Source organism: Panicum virgatum, chromosome 9N, assembly GCF_016808335.1.
Source record: "Panicum virgatum strain AP13 chromosome 9N, P.virgatum_v5, whole genome shotgun sequence".
NCBI lineage: Eukaryota > Viridiplantae > Streptophyta > Magnoliopsida > Poales > Poaceae > Panicum > Panicum virgatum.
In genome coordinates, this window is record NC_053153.1 from 15,023,054 (window position 1) to 15,043,458 (window position 20,405).

The 20,405-nt window shown below is 47.6% G+C and overlaps 2 protein-coding genes and 1 long non-coding RNA gene across 12 annotated transcripts; all 3 read right to left on the reverse strand.

Annotated features, from left to right (window-relative positions):
- Positions 1-7,471: 7,471 nt before the first annotated feature.
- LOC120693484 (E3 ubiquitin-protein ligase EL5-like) lies at positions 7,472-8,539 on the reverse strand. Its single transcript, XM_039976929.1, has one exon. The coding sequence runs from the start codon at positions 8,114-8,116 to the stop codon at positions 7,646-7,648; it is 471 nt and encodes a 156-aa protein (XP_039832863.1). The 5' UTR covers positions 8,117-8,539; the 3' UTR covers positions 7,472-7,645.
- A 2,556-nt stretch (positions 8,540-11,095) lies between these two features.
- LOC120691187 lies at positions 11,096-15,606 on the reverse strand. Of its 10 annotated transcripts, none has more exons than XR_005682139.1 (9): positions 14,753-15,606; positions 14,319-14,347; positions 14,134-14,237; positions 13,972-14,044; positions 13,495-13,795; positions 12,826-12,946; positions 12,566-12,735; positions 11,705-11,821; positions 11,096-11,462 (listed from the first exon to the last, which is right to left on the reverse strand). It is a non-coding gene; the product is annotated as an uncharacterized LOC120691187 (long non-coding RNA). The 10 variants fall into 10 exon arrangements; XR_005682136.1 differs by having other exon boundaries at positions 13,495-13,659; positions 13,737-13,795; positions 14,134-14,347; positions 14,753-15,605; XR_005682134.1 differs by having other exon boundaries at positions 13,495-13,596; positions 13,737-13,795; positions 14,134-14,347; positions 14,753-15,603.
- An 889-nt stretch (positions 15,607-16,495) lies between these two features.
- Positions 16,496-17,350, reverse strand: LOC120687785 (E3 ubiquitin-protein ligase Os06g0535400-like). Its single transcript, XM_039969803.1, has one exon. The coding sequence runs from the start codon at positions 17,201-17,203 to the stop codon at positions 16,736-16,738; it is 468 nt and encodes a 155-aa protein (XP_039825737.1). The 5' UTR covers positions 17,204-17,350; the 3' UTR covers positions 16,496-16,735.
- Between the last annotated feature and the right edge of the window lie 3,055 nt (positions 17,351-20,405).

The window sequence follows — 20,405 nt, forward strand, 5'->3', positions numbered from 1 at the left end:
AATTAAATAAAAAGGAGTTCAAATTCTAGTAGCAAGGCAGTTGAAATAACTTGCAAAACAATGTAAACATGCATATGAAAATAAATAGACATATTCACCATGTCATGTTCAACAAAAACCTAGTTGAAGCCTAGGAGTAAAAGTGCCAAAATTCACATGAAATGATAAGTACTTTAAATGGCAGTTTTTGAAATAATTAAATAACTCTCAAACCATTGCTCGAATGAAAAAGTGCATAACACGAAAGTTGTAGATCTAGAAAAACTGAGCAAAAGTGGTATTCAACATTTTTTCATTTGAAGCCCAGAAGAGGGAGACAAATGGAAATTACAGAACTGATTTTGAAACTTCAGTTTATTTACGAGACTGCCCCTGACCGCTTCTTCCACCTCCGTCTTCCTGCACCGCGCCTACGACGGCGTCCGTACGCCGGCGCCGGCCACCTGGCCGCCCACGCGTCGTGCCTCCGCCCAAAACCAGCCCCGCGCCCCTGGTTTGCTTGAACCCGGCATTCCCTGGCCGCTCCTGACCTTGCCACGCGCCCCTGCTCGCCACGCCGTCGCCATGGCCGAGCCACGCGCCGAGTCCCCGTCCTCCCCTAGCTGCGCGCCTCCCCAGCACCGTTCTCCCCCAGGCTGCTGCATCCCAGTTCGCCCTCCCTCTCCTTGCCGCCTATAAAACGAGCCCCTAGCCCCCTCGCGCGCCCAGACCCCCAATTCCCCATCCACCGCCGCCATTGGTGCCGACGAGCTGAGCTCGTCGCGGACCGGCCGCCCCAGCCCCACATTGCCCAGACCGGCAACACCACCACCCTCCCAGACCTCTACCGAAGCTCTACGATCCGGCCGCCCAGCCCTACGGCCAGCAGAGCGCCGCCGCACCGGAGCAGACCCGCCGCCATCCGCCCCTCGCCGTGGAGAGCCCAGCTCTGACCACCTCCGCTCCTCCCACGACCACCCAAGGGTAGCTCTCGAACTCCTCATCCTTTTCCCCCACTTTCCCCTCGCCGCCGGTGACTCCCCTCGCCGGGAAACGCCGCTCCCCCCTGCTCTGTTCTGAAGTTCCGCTAGGGACCTCATTTGAGAAGAACCAAAACTTCCAGGGACTAATCTGCAAAATGTGCTTAAACCTCAAAACAGCAAACTTCAAAAATGCCTAGAAAATCGTATAAAATCATAAAAATGCAAACTAAAATGTTTTGGAATTCTTGAAATAAGAACTACAACTTTTGTTACATTCACATGTTCATATTTTGCTTTTTTTTAATCTGAGAAAAAGAATAAGAAAATCACCTTATGCATGTTCATGAAGTTCTACTCAGCAAATGACCTTGATTTTTGGATATGTTATCAATAATGGAATATTAAGATCACAGTAAAAATATGACACCCAACCAAAACAGTTATCATGTTGGAACAATCAAGATTCTCTAATCTGTTGTTGACATTCTCGAATTAATACTGGAAAATATGCACATGAACTTGCTCTGGAATTTTTACTGAATGCATGTGCAACTGAAACCCTCTTAATCCCTAAATTTCAGATTTATTAGAGTTCATTTGCTGTATACCATGATTTATGCTTGTTTAATCAACTTAATTCTTCATATATAGTTTTTATGCTCATAAAAATCTATATTTATTTCAGAAGTATCTCTTTAGCTCTTTGTTCCTGTCTAAAAATTTTGAGACGCATTTACTGAGTTTTGCTTTGGTGAATAATCATGCTTAGCATCTTAGGGCTAGATTTACTATTTTTGTTCTGAGTAATCTTCACCATAACTGATCTTGATTTTTGGACATGATCTTGTTTAGAGTATGTTCTATCTGTAATAAAAATTTCATATGCAGTACTAGTTAAATGAACCTTGATAAATTTATGCTAAATCATGTTAAGTTAAATGCATAACTAATTTATCTGGTGGTTATAAAACTGGATAATTTTTCTGGAGTATGTTAAGCTCATTAATAGGATCTGGTAAAAATTTGAGAATCGTATCCCTAGTACAACTCTCTGGAGAATTAATCTTAATTAATGGCTTGTTGTTTTTGTTCTTTTTATTACCTCAGCTGTATAAGTGAATAAAATCTGGAAAAATTACAGTACTGAGTAGATGCTTGGTAGATGCTTCCATAAAATTTGTAGCACCAGAAACCATGTCAAACCTTCTGTGCAAAAAGGTGAAGCAACTAGAGTAATCTACTTACATGATTGTTATGGATAATTGCTTTATGATTAGATGCTGAAATTGATACCCTATATGCTAGAGTATATGATCTGTGTTACATTAACTTTTCATCACTAGCTCATGAGTAAATTGGTTGCTATGAAATAGTGAAAATCTGCTATGTTTTAATGATAAGAATGAAAATCAAAACACACAACTCTTTTATGAAGTAAAGTGAATTTAAGAACTACTCTATAAACGATTGCCCAGAAAATAAAATTAACTAAGACCACCACAACAAACACATGCTATACTGGACTACAACTTTATAGTGAAGGAAAGAAATATGTTTATATCATGTTGTAACAATATCATTTCTGCATGCATATAGAAACGATAAATCTACTCGACGGTGATTACGAGTTGGTACCCGCGAATACTACCACTCCGGAGAGTGTCCCCCTTAGTTGTACTGACTTGAATCAAGACCCGAACCAATGTTCGGAAGAGCCCAAGGCTACCATTGAACAGTGCCCAAGAAGGCAAGCCTCGGTGCATAATCCCATTATTTTACGCCTTATATTCATCTTACTATTTGTATATGTTGTAATAATTTTTATTGCGCATTTATGTTTTCTATGAGTTGATCGAAAACCTTAGGTGCATGATCCCTAGGTACCTATGTTTGATACCTGGATCTTTTTATCGACTAGTTGCCATGCTAATTAGGTACGGTAGAAGTCGAGGGGTTTCCTGCCTCTCGCGAGCATATAGGAATTTTACTGACTTTAATTCCTGCTGAAATATAAGGACAACGGGCGGGGTTGTGTAGTTGTGATACCCCGCTGGTGTAGGCAAAATGGCTAAGGTCGCGGTGTGTGGCTCATTTCGTTAAGCGTTTGAAAGTACTAGCCACATGCCGAGAAATATGGTAATCGGTAAGCTGAAGTACCTGATTGGACCAGCGAGTGGAACGATCTCGCACCCTCTTGGTAGAAGTAGTTTTATTTTTTGTCCGGACGTACGGGTGCAGAGACGTCGGGCTCTGTAGTCGGGGAGGGTGTTCCGGATCCACGGACTGGAAAGAAAGGGGAAATGTTGTGTGGGTGACTTGGTTCCCATACGTGTGGTCTAGGTTCCCCTGGCCAGGTTGAAATCCGATTCAGAATCGTCCGCCTCTCACGGCATGAGACTGCTTAATGTTTTCGATCACACAGAGTAACAAGTGGAACATGATGATGATAGTACTGCTGGTTGATTAAATGGTTGCTCTACCATGTTTGTGTAGAGTTAGATGCAAACTTAGAATAGTTAATCCAACTGGAAGATGGCTAAGAAAAATCTGAAAATAAGGATCAACATTTAGTGGCGTTTTTGGCAAAACAAACCCCACCAACCAAAAAGCCTTGCATGTCTAGTTATCGGACTATGTTATATCCGGTGACGGGCCAGTCTTGCTGAGTATTAGTATACTCAGCCTTGCTTGTGGCACTGTTTTTCAGGTACTAACTTTGAAGATCTGTTGCGAGTCTTACTTGGCCGTGTACCTTGCCTCCGGGTTGGTCTGTTGAGCGGGATGGCCCTTCAGCCGGTGCTGACCACCCTCCCGCTGAGTGACGTTTTCGTACGGGCTTTATCGATGCGTCACGTTATTTCGCTAGTTATCTTTTACTGCTTCCGCTGAACAATGAGATTTGAATAAATTGAGTAGAAGGAACTCTGTAGTACTTTCGCTACTCTGAACATGGTTTGTAATAAATTTCTTTTCCGCTGCAAACTCTGAGATGTATGAAATGTTCTGTGTTGTAATCTCTGGGCTCACCTTCGTGTGAGTGTTGTCTGCTGATCCTGGAATAGCGTGGCTTTTATCGAGGCTTCACTCGAGGAACTACCGGTGAGTGCCAATTTGGGTCAGAGTTGCTTAGCAACAAAGATCAGTGCACCCGGGCCCAGTAGTTTTGGGTGGTTCCGCCACAGCAGAGTTCAGTGGAGCAGACATGGAGTAGAAGAAGCTACATGAGAGCGCGAAGATGCTCTGAAGAAAGAATTTCCCCATCTATTTAGGAGCCAGCCAAATCTCGAGGACGAGATTCATTTTAAGTGGGGTAGGTTTGTAACATCCCTAAAATTTACTAAATCAAAATCACGCGCTAAATAATTTCAAAATCTCTTTTCAATCGTTGAGCTCAGTCTATTCAAAATCATCCCCCGTCCGATCTCCCGAAAACCTGGTCCCGATATCCAATCGCTGTCCCGTCTCCCTGTTCCTCCTCGTCCCGTACGCCACGCCCGACCGGCGCGCGTGCGCGACCGGCCGTGGTCACCGCCGCGGAATCCGCAGTCACCGTCCCGTTCTCTCTTTTCCTCTTTTTCTTTTTCCCTCCCCTTTTCTTTTTCCTTTTTCCTTTTTCTTTTCTTTTTCTCCCTCCCTCTGTCCTTCCTTCCCTCTCTGCTTCCCCGCGCGCTGCAGGGCAGCCTGCTCGCCGCGCCACCGCGGCCACGCCCGCGCGTGCACCTGCCTCGGCGCCACCCACGTGCACGCGCACGCCCCCCTCCCTGGCCAGCGCACCCCGCCGCGCCAAGCACCGCTGCTGCTTCTCCTGCCCCGCTGCGCGAGCGCTGCTGCACGCACACGCGCTCGCCGCGCCCTGGCGCATTGAGCCGCGCACGACGCCACGCCCGGCCGCCTGCTCACGCATCGCCCGCCCGCGCGCACGTCCACGTGCACCATGCAGACGCGCCGCTCGCTGCGCCGCTCGCCGACTCGTCTCGTCGCCTGGCCACCTCGCCAAGCCGTCCACCGAGCCGCACAGCATGCACAACGTCTGCTCCACGCGCGCACGCGCGCACGCGCTCTGCTCCCCGCCCACGCGCGTCCCTGTGCGCCTCGGGTGCTCGCCGTGCCGCTCGCCGAGACATCCCGTCATCCTGTGGCCGCCTCGCCGCCCGTGCCGCTGCTCCACGACACCACGATAGCGCCAAATGCCATTAAGGCGCCCCGCCGAGCTCGCCGGACCGCCACCAACGCAGCCCCTCCCCTCCACCGCCTCGCCGCGCCTACAAACAAGCCACCTCGTCGCCCAGCATCCTCACAACCTCCACCGCTGCCTCTAGCCTTCGCCCAAGCCACGCAGCGCCGCCACGCCAAGCCCTAGGGCCGGCCGCCGCCCGCCTCCGTCGAGCCGCCTTCCCGAGACGTCTCTGCCCAAGGTGAGGGCAAAGATAGAGCCTCCTCGACCCCCACGACCCCTTCGCCCACCTCGAATCCCTTCCCCGAGCCCACAACGCCGCCTCCGCGTCCATCTCTGGCCATCTCCGCCGACCACCATGGCCACGCCACCACGGGCCGTCTCCGCTCGAATCGAGTGGGGGAAACAAACCCTCTCAGGCCCCGCAAGATTTTCCCCCACTTCACGGCTGCCACCGTGGCCCAGGGCGAGGTAATCTTTTCTCTTTTTTTTTTGCTCGAATCAAACAGATTAGCTTATTAAATTATTTATGCATTATTTGTAGATTAGAATTACTCAATGATGAGGCCCAGGACATTGAATTCATTTTTATTGAGCCTGCAGTACAATTTGACTTGGAATTGAGGATATACTTAGACCATGTAATTTAAGTACTTTAAGACCTTTTCTGTTGTAGGTTTCGCAAGCTTTTAAATCGCCGGCTAAAAGCGTGTAGCGGTAGGGGTGCTGCTATGGCGTTTAGCGGGCTATAGCCGGTATTTAGTGGGTTATAGCCCTTTTTAGTGGGCAAAATGCCATAGCGGCTGCTTTTCCTAGTAATTATAGCCGTCTACAGCAGAAGCTATAGCCAGCTATTTAAAACATTAAGCTTTCGGTATGTGCACTAGTTTAAGTGTTTCTAGTGTTTTGATTAGTGACCCTAGGCGTGAATTTCTGCCAGCTCTGCCACTGATCTATGGTCCATTCTAAACTCAACATTGTAGGCAGGAGCGGAGCCTAGTAGAGGCGAAACTAGGCTCCGGCCCCCCTTGCCTCGGTAGAAATTTCCTAGGTCCAGTACCAGCCCATGATCCAAGCATAGCAATTGCCCAACACACACACAACAGCGTCGTAGCAGGCAGCGTCGTCACGTCACTGCGGCTCTGCGCCTCCGCATCGTTGGCGTCGGCGGACCTCGTGTTGCGGCGGCTCCACGTCTCCGCTCTGTCTGTGCTCGCCGATTTCTTCACTTGCTTTCTGAAATCGGCCCCCTACAATTAGCTTCACCCTCAGTCACTGATTGTAGCAACCGTATTAGCTTATGGTCTATTGGCATAATGGCCCACCTTAAGAACTGGTTGGACAATAAACATTGCCCTTGCGCCTAGTACATATTGGCAACTTCAACTACTGTATAACCTGGGTAAAATATCCGTTTAAGAAAAACCTGGTAAAATTTGCTAACTGTTGCTATCAAAACCTAATACAGGGCTCCTCAGGACTCCTGCCGGCACGAAGCATGTCACACTGGGATACGCCATGGGATTAGTCAGACCGGAAAACATCGACTGTGGCTTTCAAGGAATCGTAAGCAAACTGTAAGTAGAAATTGGAGGTGGTCAAGTCCACACGCAAACTACCAGACAATGTGTTCAAAACAGATTAGTCATTGTTTAGGAACAACTAGTCTAATCTGACCCGCTAACACCACCTAGTAGTCACCTAGTACACAGACCCAAAAAATGGTTGATGTTTTACCCCCTGTGTACTGCTGACAAATTCACGAGATAAGTTGTTAAGATTAGTCGTCGTCCTCATGAAAAAAATTGATTAGCCATTTTTCACGCTATTTGCCCATTGCCTGATTGCCATAATGATAAAAGAAAGGTCGCAGATTGTTCTCCCCCCCCCCCCCCCCTCCCCCTATATTTTTTTTCTTCACAAACTAAGGCCTCACATCAGCAAACTGTGTTCTTGTGGCATCCAAGGAATCTCGAGAGAGAGAAAAAAACTGAACTAACATTTTCCACTTTACACCCCAAATAGGAACGCATGCCCAAGCCCAACGCATTAGTCATTGTTTAAAGATGAAAACTCGGTCTAATACCTTGACATGACGTCATCCTGTAGTCAACTCTTACTAGTAAAATTTTCAGGAGTGATCACGATACCAGTTTTTTAAAATAATCTCACATTGCGCGGTCAAAAGTTAACAGGAATTCTATAATCGATATAGGTAGTTTCTGCATAACCAAATGCCCACTGATCACTGCCATAGTCCAATACTCCTACTAGAATCGCCAACATCGAAAAGAACACCAACAGAAATTTTAGCAGCAACAAGGCTTGCATGCTCTTTTTAACGAAAAGGCCTACATAGATTCTTGTTTTAACGAAAAGTCGTACATATAATTTTTTAGGGAAAATGCTCACATACAAAATTTCGAACTTCGAAGTACGCCAGTTCACTGTCTCCGTCTCCGCTGCAGAAATCCTACCAGCCGATCAAAATTCACCCACTACTACAGTACTACCAGCCCACCGTGGCGCCGCCCGCTCGCGGCGGCATCGGCGGGCACTCCGGGCGCGGCGGCCTCGGCAGCGGCCGCAGCTCGGCTCGACAGTACGGGCACGTCCCGCGCCTCCGGAGCCACCAGTCGATGCCGCACTCCGCGTGGAAGAAGTGCCCGCACGCCGGCAGCACCCGCACCAGCTCGTCGCCCCCGGCGTACTCCGACAGGCAGAGGGCGCAGGACGGCGGCGCCTCCTCCTCCCCCTCCGCCGACGCCCTCCTGCCCTTAAGGGCCGCCCTCGCCTGGTCGTACGTCACGAGCGTGTCGGTCCCGAGCGCGCGCTCGACGTCGTGCACCGCGGCGGCGCGCCCCGAGCCGGCCGCAGGGTCGCGGCAGGCGCCCGAGGAGGCCACGACGATGGCGACGATGAGCACCACCAGGCCGGACACCACGGCGATCTCCAGCGCGAAGGCCGCATCGGGGGTCATGTCGCTTCCTGCTAGCTGGGCGGTGGGCGGTGCCACGTCTTGCTTCTATATATACAGGTTAAGCTCATTGACAAGTCACAAGTGCTTGATTTCTTCACGAAGTCACAAGTGTTTGTTTTGGCCTCAGAGAGAGACAGAGACAGAGAGGTCACTCAGGTCAGAGCTTGGTTGTTAGCTGAAAGTTCAGAGGATTTCCTTCTGCTTCATTCCAAAAACAAACGTTTTGAGGGCATTGCGAGCAGAAAGGGCCTCTTGTTTGGTCTCCTTTTTCCTCCCCAGGTTTTTAAGGTTTCTGAACGCGTGCTCGCTTTCCCGATGAGTTGACCCCTCAAGAGAAACAGGCCTGACAGGATGACGCCAAGGCGCGAAGCCCCCAACGGGTTTGGCCGGAAGCAGCCTCGGCCGGCGACTCGGTTCGGTGGCTACGGCGGACGCCACACGCCAAACCGCGACTTGTGCTGACGAGATCGCCGGCCGGTTCCACTCGGCAGAGCGAGCAAGTCGTCAGCAGCAAACCGAGTTGCCTTCGTCGCTTCGTCGGGAGCTTGATTGCTTGGGTAATTGAGTACATATACTAAAGCTCCAAGAATTGGAGCAACCTCATGAGTCGTGGCCCCACGTGGGGCCTGTGCACTGTTCATACAGGTCCCACATACTATTCACGTGGGACCCACGTGGGGCCCACATACTATTCAGGCGGGACCCACGTGGGACCCACGTATTATTCAGGTGGGACCCACGTGGGACCCATGTACTATTCAGGCGGGACCCACGTGGGGCCCACGATTATATTAAATTAGCCTCTTTATCTTAAAAAAAATATTTTCCTTCCATTATTTGACAATACAAAATATATTTAACTACTTCCTACATACAAAAAATAATAACTAAACTTTGCATACTACATTTACATGTGGTAGTTGTACTACTTCTTGGGTTTTGATTTCCCTCCGTAAACCCACAAAATATAATTAGATTGTTCATTCATTTCTAATCTTACTTTTTTCCCCTACTAAAGTAATTAAACTATACCTACTGACACAAAAAAAACCCTAAGGAAAAATTACATGTACCTCTATACTACAATGCTTGAGACTGGCGCGCTCTCAGACACAAAACTACTATGCCCGCTGTACTGTAATTTTTAGATCTAACTCAATACATCGATACGATGTTGCTTCGAACATAGTAACAGATAATATCTTTCTATTAATATTTTAGATCCACGTTTTTTGTACAGGCGCGTGTAGCGCGCCAACCTGACTAGTTACACTTGAGGGCGACGTACAGTCGGCGTCTCGGCGACGAGAAGAGACGCCCTTATTTGTTACTACCTTCTGTTGCAAATTATAAGTCATTCCAATAATTTTAAAGAATCAATTTTTTTCAAATTTAACTAAATTTATATAACAAGATAATAATATTTATGATATCAATTAAGTATCATTAGATTTTTTTAGCTATATTTTCATAGTATACCTATTTGATGTCACAAATCTTTGTATTTCTCTCTATAATTTTGATCGAATTTTAAGATGGTTTCACCGTCCAAGATTTTTGGAATCTTACTATTACTAATTGGAGGCTCCTTTGGAGCCTTCACATGAAGCCACCTAGAATCCTATGTGGACACTCTAAAAAATAAAAAAATCGTATAAATTCTCACAAAAATCAAAAACATATAGCCATTGATCCAACAACTCTAATTATAATAACCATCAGATCTATTATCTTTTCTAATAAATTACTCACCTCTGACATTATGAAAATAGACTAAAGTAACCCCCTAAACAAATATTTAAATTACCCACCTCTGCCAATATAAAAAAATCTAAAGTAACCCCCTAATCTTCGTATAAATTACCCACATATGCCATTAGAATAAATAAGAATACCAATTCACAAACAAATAGTTCAACTAAATATATATCAAATATACATGGAGATGTGATGCAAAATGAAATCTATTGTAACTAGATAATGAAAAATATAGTATATGTGTTAGAATATTTAATAGATGAAAAAACGTAACATAGATAATTATAATTATTAATTTCTTTCTTATATTAATGCTAATTAGCTCGTGCGGAGCACAGGTTGATAGACTAGTAACTTATAATTTGGAACGAAGAGAGTAGTACGGAGTAGTGTTTTGTTCCTATGAAATTTTCAAAATTCTCTAGCTACCAATCAAAACGTGGGTGATCAAAAGGGCCCGAGACATTAAGGCCCTGTTTAGTTCGCAAAAAAATTTCTACAGTATTCGTCATATCAAATCTTCGGACATATGCATGGAGTATTAAATGCAATTAAAAAATGACTATTTATACAGTTTAACTGTAACGATGATACAGATTTTTTAAATCTAATTAGTCTATAATTAGACATTAATTACTAAATAACAACAAAAGTGCTACAATATCAAAATTCAAAAAATTTCACGAACTAAACAAGACCTAAGATCATTAATTTCATACTCAAAATAGGGGCACCTCTGCCCGAATTTGCATAGTCCGGTAGAGTTGTTGGATACTAGTCTAGGCATTGATTTTAGTCCAGGAATAAATCAGCTTTTTTATCGGCTCACGAGTCTGACCCGGTCCGTAAATTACTCCAAGTCTACGCCGTACACATTGCAGGCAATCTATTTTTCTAAAAAAAAAAGAAGGCAGCGCCCTCTACTAGGGAGGAGAGAAAGGAGAACCTTCCGGTTGAGCTCTACTCCGTTTCTAGATCATTCGCTTCGGGTTAAGCCGCGTCCCACGATCACGGTCTCCCCATTTTGACTGATCTGCGCACGAGAGCTCAAGTACGGAGTATGCTAATCTAGTTGGAGTCAGACTGTCAGATCCCGTGTCCGCCGAATGATGAGGCAAATGATAGATCATAGATGTTTCGTCTTGTAATCTAAACTAGTGGTTATGCACGGGGCCAGACACGTGTTTATATAATAATTATATTTAAAAAAATAAGATCACATGTTTAAAGAATAATTATATTTAAAAATAATTGGGTTACATCAAAACATCGGGACTCAATTCTTTGTATTGTTCCATCACGTGGGTATCATAAAGATGTGGCAATCTTTGAAATGGATTTACAGCAATCAAAATGCTGCCAGTGTATATATGGGTACAACAGAATTCTTATCATGAGCAACTATGCAATTTATTTGGTGTAAGATTTTAGGCAAAGATGGTAAGGCGCTCACATATATTTCATTCAGTTCATATAGCAAGATTCTGAAGAACACCAGGTTCATGTAAGTATGACAGTATTGTCATATCATCAACTCCTCCAGGTGGAGCTTCCATATCCTTGGGAAAAACTTTTGATCTGCCATATCCTGTGGAGATGCATTAAGTGCGATGAAATTCAGAATTCACTTTCTGTCAAAAAACATACAGCCTATATCCCGAGTCCAGAAGAAAACAAAATATTGGAACAGATCTATAAATTTCCTTTTTAGAATAACACCAATATTCCCAAGGAAATGTCGCGTAAAAAACAACATAATTTCAATTTGTCATAGCACAAGGAAGATGTAAATCTTATGCAGAAAGCATGAGAAGAAAAGGCAAATGGTACCTTTTTCCCATTTGATGTCTGCACATGTACTTCATTGTTTTTTATGCTAACAACCTCCCTATGAGCATGGCTGATGCGGCGATGCCACCGGATTAGTGAGTCCCGTCCAGATTAAGGCTGGACAAACAGAGCAATGATTTATAAATAGCTGATGCATACAGGTCACTCGACATGCAATGAATAGTTCACTTCTGTTCACTAAAATAAATAGAAAATAACATATTATCCAGAACAGAGATAAACAAAGTAGCTTGCATGCCATATACGACTGTTAATCTTAATAGAACTATGCAGCAGTTACTGAACTGGAGCTAAATGCATCATCTGTAGATGCTGCAGATGCTTCCTTAGCAGTTCACCATACTACGTTTACAGTTTCAGCTTCCGCATTGAGGTCTCTTGTATTTTTTTTCCTTAATGATGTGAAGTTATTTAGCTTTTAGAAAGATAAAAGCCTAAAACTCTACAGAAGCAAAGATGTGTGTTAGAAACCTAAAACCAGAAGTTTCTCTAGCCTTTTATTCGATGATTGCTGGATAGGTGAATCCAAATGATAATTATGAAACAACAAGATCAATTACCCACCTGCTCAAGCATTTGCTAGTAGAATGAACATGGATTTTGGTTACAACAAGTTGCATAAATGAAGAGCAAAGCAAATAGCAAAGCGGTGGTGTGGGCTAACTTTATTTTCAAGGGAATCGGTACCAAAAGAGTCCTTAATCTGTTAAACTATATATGTTTGGCACCATTTAGTACACTAAAGAAAATTTACAGATTAAATCACAGTTGATCAAATCACCATAACTTGCACATGGAGAATGGAGAATCTATTGTTGAAGACTTGAAAACCTACATTACCCGTGTTTATCTAGGTCCCTGAAATGCATCCTGGCTGCCAAGCGTGCACCGTCTCCATCGCAGGGTGTACAGCATGGGTGGAGCCGCGTCTCCTCCGTACGGAACCAAAGCATGGCTGCGATGTTCTTTGGTTCTTGCCCAGCATGCCGATCCAGCTCCATCCGAACACACTACAACAAGAAGCATGAGAAATATGAATATTGTTGAATAAAAGCAATATTATGCTGCAAGGATTAAGAAACTACTCAATAAACACCCACCACATTTGAGAATGACAAGTGTAGCATATATATTCCCCAAATAACTGCTATTCACAAATCGCCTACCACATTTTGAGCATTCTTGACATCTGAACCAGAAAGAAAAGACCTCACCAGAATCCTGCAGGCACACAACAATTTTATCCATTCCATACACATAAAAAAAATAATCGATTGAACCTAAATAAAAGTGCACATGGGAAAGCTTCACTCCAGCTAATGCACAATAATCAATAAGATAAACCTCTAGAAGCCGGACAGCATATCCAACCATATGCTAATTCACCATAGCAAATCAGATAATTAGATAAACATACAAACTTTTGAAGATGGGCAAGTCATTAGATAAATTATCGCCCTAAAAAGGTCAGTTGTCAGTACAAAACAGAGAGCAATAATACAGCTGAAATCTGATAGAACATAAGAGAAGCTGTGAATTTGAAAGGAAATGCCGTTCTGCCCATTTTATTCCCGAACATTAGCCACTATATAAATTGCACCAAAACTAATTATTAATAATTAGAAAGCCTTGAACCGAACCAATTACCCAACAATCAATTAGTGATCTCTAACATTGGCTTAAATCTAATATACTAACATTAAGCTCGAAGAACGCCGTCGCAGGAGAGGAGGAAGAAGGGAAGAGGAACGGCTTCACATGAGGAGTACCTAACCAGAGGGGCGTCGACAGCCACGTCTCGGCACTCTAGAGGCGGCCATGCTGCGGATGGCATCCGCAGTCAACAGGTACGTTCTTCATGTGTTTATCACCTACAGGTTTATACTGCATAAACACGTGCCTGGATATCTACGAATATGACACCATGAAACAAACTTTAGGACAGCATGGTAAGGTCTCATGTGTTCTAAACCGTGGTCAACACTGAGTGAAGACATGTTGGCCTTCTAACCTTTTCTTAGGCTTTATTCCTAGATTGAATCAGTTGCCATACTTCAGGTATTCAATACCCTGAACAAAAATAATTTCCATACATGTATTAGTACAATAGCTTCAAGTTTAAATATAGTTTAGCATAGTTCAAACCCTCAAGGCACAAATAGGTAGGTTGGTATTAGCACTTCAAATCGATATTGTGCAGTAACTATTTATACATCAGTAGTTTAGTCAGTGCTTGTTGGTCATACCCATGAAGCAAAGAGTGCAACATCATCATTTTCATGATAGAGCGATCCAGGTCCAACTTGACAAGTAAATTTCCTGAGAGATTCAGATTGTTATGTTTTAACCATCACTTGAAGCAATCAGGATCAAGAATTTGCATATCTATAATTGAGACGATCACTTACCCAGCATCTGAGTATAAACCAAGCTTTAAACTTTTTCTGTGCACATAATCTGCAAGAGCTTTGATGCCTGAAGGGAAAGTCTTTGGATCAGGTAGCAATTGACCCTACGAGTTACAATTACAAGAAGACCTATTAGAAGCTGCAGGGGTAAACTGTTGATGAAATAAGTGAGCTTGAGCATTGACCCATCCCAAGTTACAAATTCTGCATCAATCTGCGATTCAGAAAAGAAAAACAAAATGAGTATGAGCAACCATGACAGGATTTTACCAGACAAAGTTGCTGATACTACAATAGATGTGCCACACCCAGAAAGAGCTGCTGTATACAATACTATCAGAATTCAGAAAGATAAATAACACAATTCACATTACCATTTTTATTTTACATTTTCTCTGCCAATGCTGCTCATACTTTATCATGGTAATGAAAATTCCAAACAAGTCTAACCATTGGGGCAAAAATTCCAAACAAGTCTAACCATTGGGGCAATTAGCTTAGCTTATCCATTGGGGCAATTAGCTTAGCTTATCCAATTAGCTTAGCCATCGAAGGACGCATATTCAGAATCAGTCTGAGGGGCAAGGGAGAAATTGTTGGGGTCTAGCAAAATTTTTACCAGGGACCGAAGCAAGGGAGAATCAGTCGGAGGGCGACGGTTCCACGAGCGGCCGGCCGGGGCGGAGTGAGGTCGGAGATCCGCGGTGAGCGGCTACACGGTGGCCCGTCGACCCGTGCGACTGGAGGTCGCCGGATCAGGGTGTGCGGCGCGATTGGCGGCCGGCCGGGGTAGAGAGAGCTCGGAGATCCGTGCGCGGAGAGCGGCAGCATCCCGGCAGGAGGTCGCCGGATCCGGATGCGCGGGGCGGCGCTCGATGTCGATCCGAGGAAGGCCATGGCGGGGACGTCATTGTCGACCCTAGGCGGCGCAGCGGTGCGGCGTCGATTTGTGGGCGGGGAGGCGGCGTCGCGAGTCGTACCCGAGGGGCCAGCGCCCGTGCCCGCCGGGAAGGCCAGCAGGTGCTGCGACGGGGAGTCAGCGTTGCAGGTTGTGGTGGCATCGGAGCCAGGTGAGGATGCGGCGGGGTCGGAGGCAGGTGCCACGTCGGGGGGAGGCGCGACGTCGGGCAGCCCCGGAAACGGCGGAAGGGGCGGCGACCGGTGCGGCCAGCCCGTCCCCAAGAGCGAGCGAGACGTCCGCCGGCCCGTCCCCGAGAGCGAGCGGAACGGGCGGCGAGGCAAGATCGCGGGGTCCGTCGGAGCGGGACGTCCGCCGGAACGAACGCCACGGCCCAGCAGCAGTAGAGTTGGAGCCGAAGCAAGCAAGCGCCGCCGGCCGTGGCGAGGTGCGGCGACGGAGCTGACGCGCTCGGTAGTCGGGAGGCAATTTTTGGGAGGCGGCGGCGGAATTAGCGCTGGGGAGGCGGCGTCGCGAGGAAATTAGCGGTTTGGTTACAGGCGGGCGGGTAAGCCTGCGCCCGGGTGAGAAAAAACAGGCATTTGCGGCAGAAACATTTTTTTATAGCGTTTTGAGGTTTGGTCAAACACTAAGCTATGTGGGTCTAAAATAGATATTTTGTGAGAGAAATGGGTGGGTTAGAGTGGGTAACAATTATTTTCAATTTTTTCAACCTTTATAGTATAGATTCAGATCCGAGCCTTGTTTCGTTCTGGTAAGGCTGGTTTGGGAGTGATTTTCTAAGTAGTCGTTTGCTTTGCTACGCTATTAACCCAAGCTAATAGGTATCTCTATAAAGAGACAGAGATGATAGGTACAGGTGGGTCATTCAGAGAGCATATTAGATTTGATGGTTATTGCGTCAGCAATGATTTAGTCCTCAAAATCGATAGTCAGAACTCGGACGCTGATGATTTTTTTTATGTTGATTTAAAAACACACACACAATACGGACGCGGACACATTCACGTCGCGATATCTCGTTACGAAACAACAATTTTTTGGTACAGATTAGCGACTTTTAATAGTGCCCAGTCTCCGTTGCTGTTAGAAAAATAATGTATGCATTTGGTTACGCTGCAACTGTCTGAATCTCTCGTCTTTTCCTACTTCTCACGACTCCTGACAGCACCGAAGCCTGCCAATACAAGCTTGACTTCGCATTTGTGGTTATTGCGTCTTCCAAGTAATCGCTCGTTCGGACATGTTAACAAGAAATGGGTCAAATTCGCGCGCAGAAGAGACTACTAACTGCGATTCCGTGTCCAGCACCAGCGGATTAGTCGTTGTTTACAGAAGAACAAGTAGCTTAAGTTAACTCAGTACTCTGCCCACTCGAACATCACGCCATTATTACTTGGTCAGTTCGTCAGCTCAACTGGTAATTCTTTTCCCTGTGTAAATTGTAAAAATGCAATGTGAGATTTCATACAAGTGATCACGAATAGATCACGACATGTTGTGCAGATTAATTCCCCATTCCCTCCTCACAAAATAAATGGACATTTACAATGGTCATCTGGTTTCTCAGATGTTGCCCATCGGATCGATGCATAGTGAGATAAGCTTATCAAGAATCCTAGCAGGTAATCAAGTAACAGTAGTGGAAGCAGGAGCTGATTCGCGCGCGCCCGGTACGGCGGGCTACCGGTGGCGCGGCCCGCTCGGTCGCGGCGGCATCGGGGCGCACTCCGGCCTCGGCGGTCTCGGCAGCGGCCACGGCGCGGCGCGGCAGTACGGGCACGCCCCACCCTTCTGGAGCCACCCGTCGACGCCGCACTCCGCGTGGAAGAAGTGGCCGCACGCCGGCAGCACCCGCACGAGCTCGCCGCCGCCCCCGTCGTAGTCGGACAGGCAGATGGCGCAGCGTTCGCCCGCCGTCCCGGTCCCGCCGCCGCTCCCTTTCCCGGCCCCCGCCTTCTTCGCCTGCTCGTACGTCACGAGCGTGCCGGCCCCGAGCGCGCGCTCGACGTCGTGCACCGCGGCGGCGCGCCCCGCGCCGGCGGCGGGCTCGCGGCAGGCGCCCGGGGAGGCGACGACGATGGCGACGATGAGCACCACCAAGGCGGCCACCACGGCGATCTCCAGCGCGAAGGCGGCCTCGGGGGTCATGCCGCTCGCTCGGGCGGCGCCGGCGCGACTCCAAGTAGCCTTTCTTGTTCGTTCTTGCAGCTGATGCGTGCTGCTATATAAACACACACACACACACACGCTAAGCTCAATGGCAAGTTCTTATTTTAGGTAGCTTCCTTGCCAAGTCATCATCAGGGGATGAGATGACGGGTGGATTGTTCCTAGAAAGTTTCAGAGGATTTCCTGCTCTCTTCATCCATTCCTTCCGGTGGAGGTAGCAGGTGGACAATTGTCGTAGTTAAAAGCTAAAACTTTTGGGGGGCAATTCAACGAAAATGGCCTTTTCAACCCCTTTTCCCCGATGTTTGAGGTTTTCTAGAACGCGCGTCCTTGCTTCCCAGCAAGTCGGCCGCTAGCAATCTCGGTCGGCGACACGGTGGCACGCGGCGGCTGCAGACACCAGACCGCGACGTGTCCTGGCAGCATCGCCGATTACATTCGGCAAGTCGTCAGCAGCGATCCGAGTTGCCCTCGTCAGGTTGGAGCTTGATTACTTAAGCGCGTGTTTAGTTGGTGAAAATTTTTGGATTTAGCTACTATAACACTTTCGTTTTTATTTGATAATTAGTATTCAATCATGTACTAATTAGACTCAAAAGATTCATCTCGTTATTTCCAACTAAATTGTGCAATTAGTTATTTTTTAAAACTACATTTAATACTTTATGTATGTGTCTAAAAATTTAATGTGACGGGGAATTTTGAAAATTTTTGGAAACTAAAGAGAGCCTAAGAAATTCCACCCGCAATTCCTCACAGGAAACAGCTGCTTGCTTTCTGTTGCGTTTGATTTGGGGAGTCAACGACAGTGTGGTCGGAGGGAAGCGCCGACGACGGCCGGCGGGAAAGGCCGCCGCCGCGAGCTCAAACGTCAGGCGGCCGGCTGATGGAACGGTCCCCTCCCCTGAACACATCGCGGTCTCGGGCTCCCGCGAAGAAGAGGGTTCGGACTTCAGAGCAAAGGGCGACGCGTTGGACCGACCGACCGCTCTGATGGAATGGCTTGCAGTTGCCAACATCTGCCAACGATCAACCAAGAGATAGGCTCTCCGCTGTCCCTCTCGCCACTTCATTTGCGGCGTCGGCAGTCGGCATCACCTACGGCAGCCTTGGCGCGCCCAAAGCTACGTCAACGGTACTGCACTCACCCTGCAGTTGCCTATCTGCAAGGGAAGACTCACCCAGCTGCTAGACTGCCTGCTCAGCATCTCATCCTGTATCAGCACTCAGCAGGGTGTAATGTTACCCAAATAACACGATACCGATACGGATACGCGATACTCCGATAGTCCGATACAATGATATTTTGATACGCCATTTTTCCAAAATAAAACACCGACACGAGGATACGCATATATATATATATATATATATATATATATATATATATATATATATATATATTATATTTATATTTATAGAAATATGTAATAGAGATAAAATAAAAATACATACATCTCTTCTCTATCTCTATTTTATCTCTTCTCTTCTCTTCTCTTCTCTATTCTATATCTATTCTATATATATCTATATCTATACTACTAAAAAGAGGTTAAAGGTGACGTTTTTTCGTTTACATGGTCACCCCATCTTTTTGGTTAAGCCTGTGACTGTGACGGTGGCGATTGTTCATTCGAATCTTCACTTCAGATCTCCTTCGTTTAGCGCCCACCCACAAATCACGCCACCAGCACGTCACCCGCTCGCCTCCCTTCCCCTCGCGACCCCCCTGGCCCCCGACGCCGCCTCCGATCAGTTTCATCAACACCCGTTTGCCTGCCGTCGCGCTCGCAATGCCGCAAAGCTCGCCACCCCCCAAATTGCGCACGTTCCTACAGTTTTGCGAGTTCCTTGATTTTTTGCCGAGGGATCCCTGCCCAAACTTCCTTTTCTTTCAGCATTGAGAACAACTCCAGCAGAGTGATTAAATAGGATTACATCTTCATATTTACTTGGTAGGTACAAAAATTTGATCTCCAGCGGAGGGAGCAAATGGACTGCTATTTTGATAGGCCTTCCAAATTTCTCCCTCCACCCCCAATTTGGTGGCTCTCTATTTAGGCTGCCGACTGTGGGCCCCACTTATTTCTTTTTATCCATTTCCACGGAGCGGTGGCCGATCCAGCGCCAGGTCGCCGCCCCCGCCCCGCACGTCGCCGCCGCCCCCGCCGACGCGTACGACCGCTGGCTCGCCGGCGAGATCGACGAGCTCCGTGCCGACCCGCTGGCATCGTGCACCAGCGCCGCGTGCCTCGGCCGCGCGCTCAGCCTCGCCGTCGCCGCGCAAAGGCGCCTCGTCGCGTCCTCGTCGGGAACGGCCGCCGGCAACGACCAAGAGGACCGTCGACGAGTGCGTCGAGGACACCGCGGAGCTGCTCGACGCCTGCGCCGGCTCTTAAAATCAATCAACCAAGAATCCCCTCCCCTTCTCTCCCCTAATCAAACCAAACCCCTCCGGTCCCCTCTCCTGTACCCCGTCTCTTTTCTTGGTCGTTGGCGCCTCCTCTGCTCCGCTCGGTCGCCGTGGTTGAACAAGCATCCCCATGGCGGTGAGTCTTACTCCTCCACTCCCCCTCACCCCCAGTCCTGCAGTTCTCCCTTTGGTCTTGCTCCGTGCGTGGCTGCTCCAATCCGTGTTGCGTCCAGCTTCATGTGGGAACCTGGTTCTTGAATCTCGATCTGCTGTTGGATGGGCACGGCGGCCGCGCGGCGCGCCGCTGCGGCGTTCGCGGAGTGCGAGGCCGTGGAGCGGCGGTGCGGCGCCGAGCTCGCCAAGTGCGGCTCCAACCTCCGCAAGCTCGGAGAGCGGGCGCTGGTGCACGCCAGGCAACCCGCCGGGGCCGCGCACGTGGACGGCGAGGAGATGTCCGGCGCGCGCGCTTTGGCGCTGCTCGCCGTCTACGCGGGGGACAAGAGGGCGCCGAGGTGGTGCCGGGCGACGAAGGGAGGCGGGGGAGACAGCGGGCAGACGCCGAGAGGGCGGCGGCGACCGGACGATGAGCGGGCGGCGGTGGGGTGGCGAGCGCCGGCGGCGCGGGGTAGGGAACGGACGAGTGTGAGAGGAGCGTGGCGTGGTGAGAGAATGACTGGTGGGGCCTAGATGTCAGTTGAAAAAAATGGAAGTTCAATTTACTCAACCTGCTAGTGGACGCTTATATTTGAAAGAGTAAAATTTAAAAGT

Bases quoted from the DNA above. Each gene is read 5' to 3' on its own strand.
- LOC120693484 (XM_039976929.1), bottom strand. From the start codon at position 8,116: ATGACCCCCGATGCGGCCTTCGCGCTGGAGATCGCCGTGGTGTCCGGC.
- LOC120687785 (XM_039969803.1), bottom strand. From the start codon at position 17,203: ATGACCCCCGAGGCCGCCTTCGCGCTGGAGATCGCCGTGGTGGCCGCC.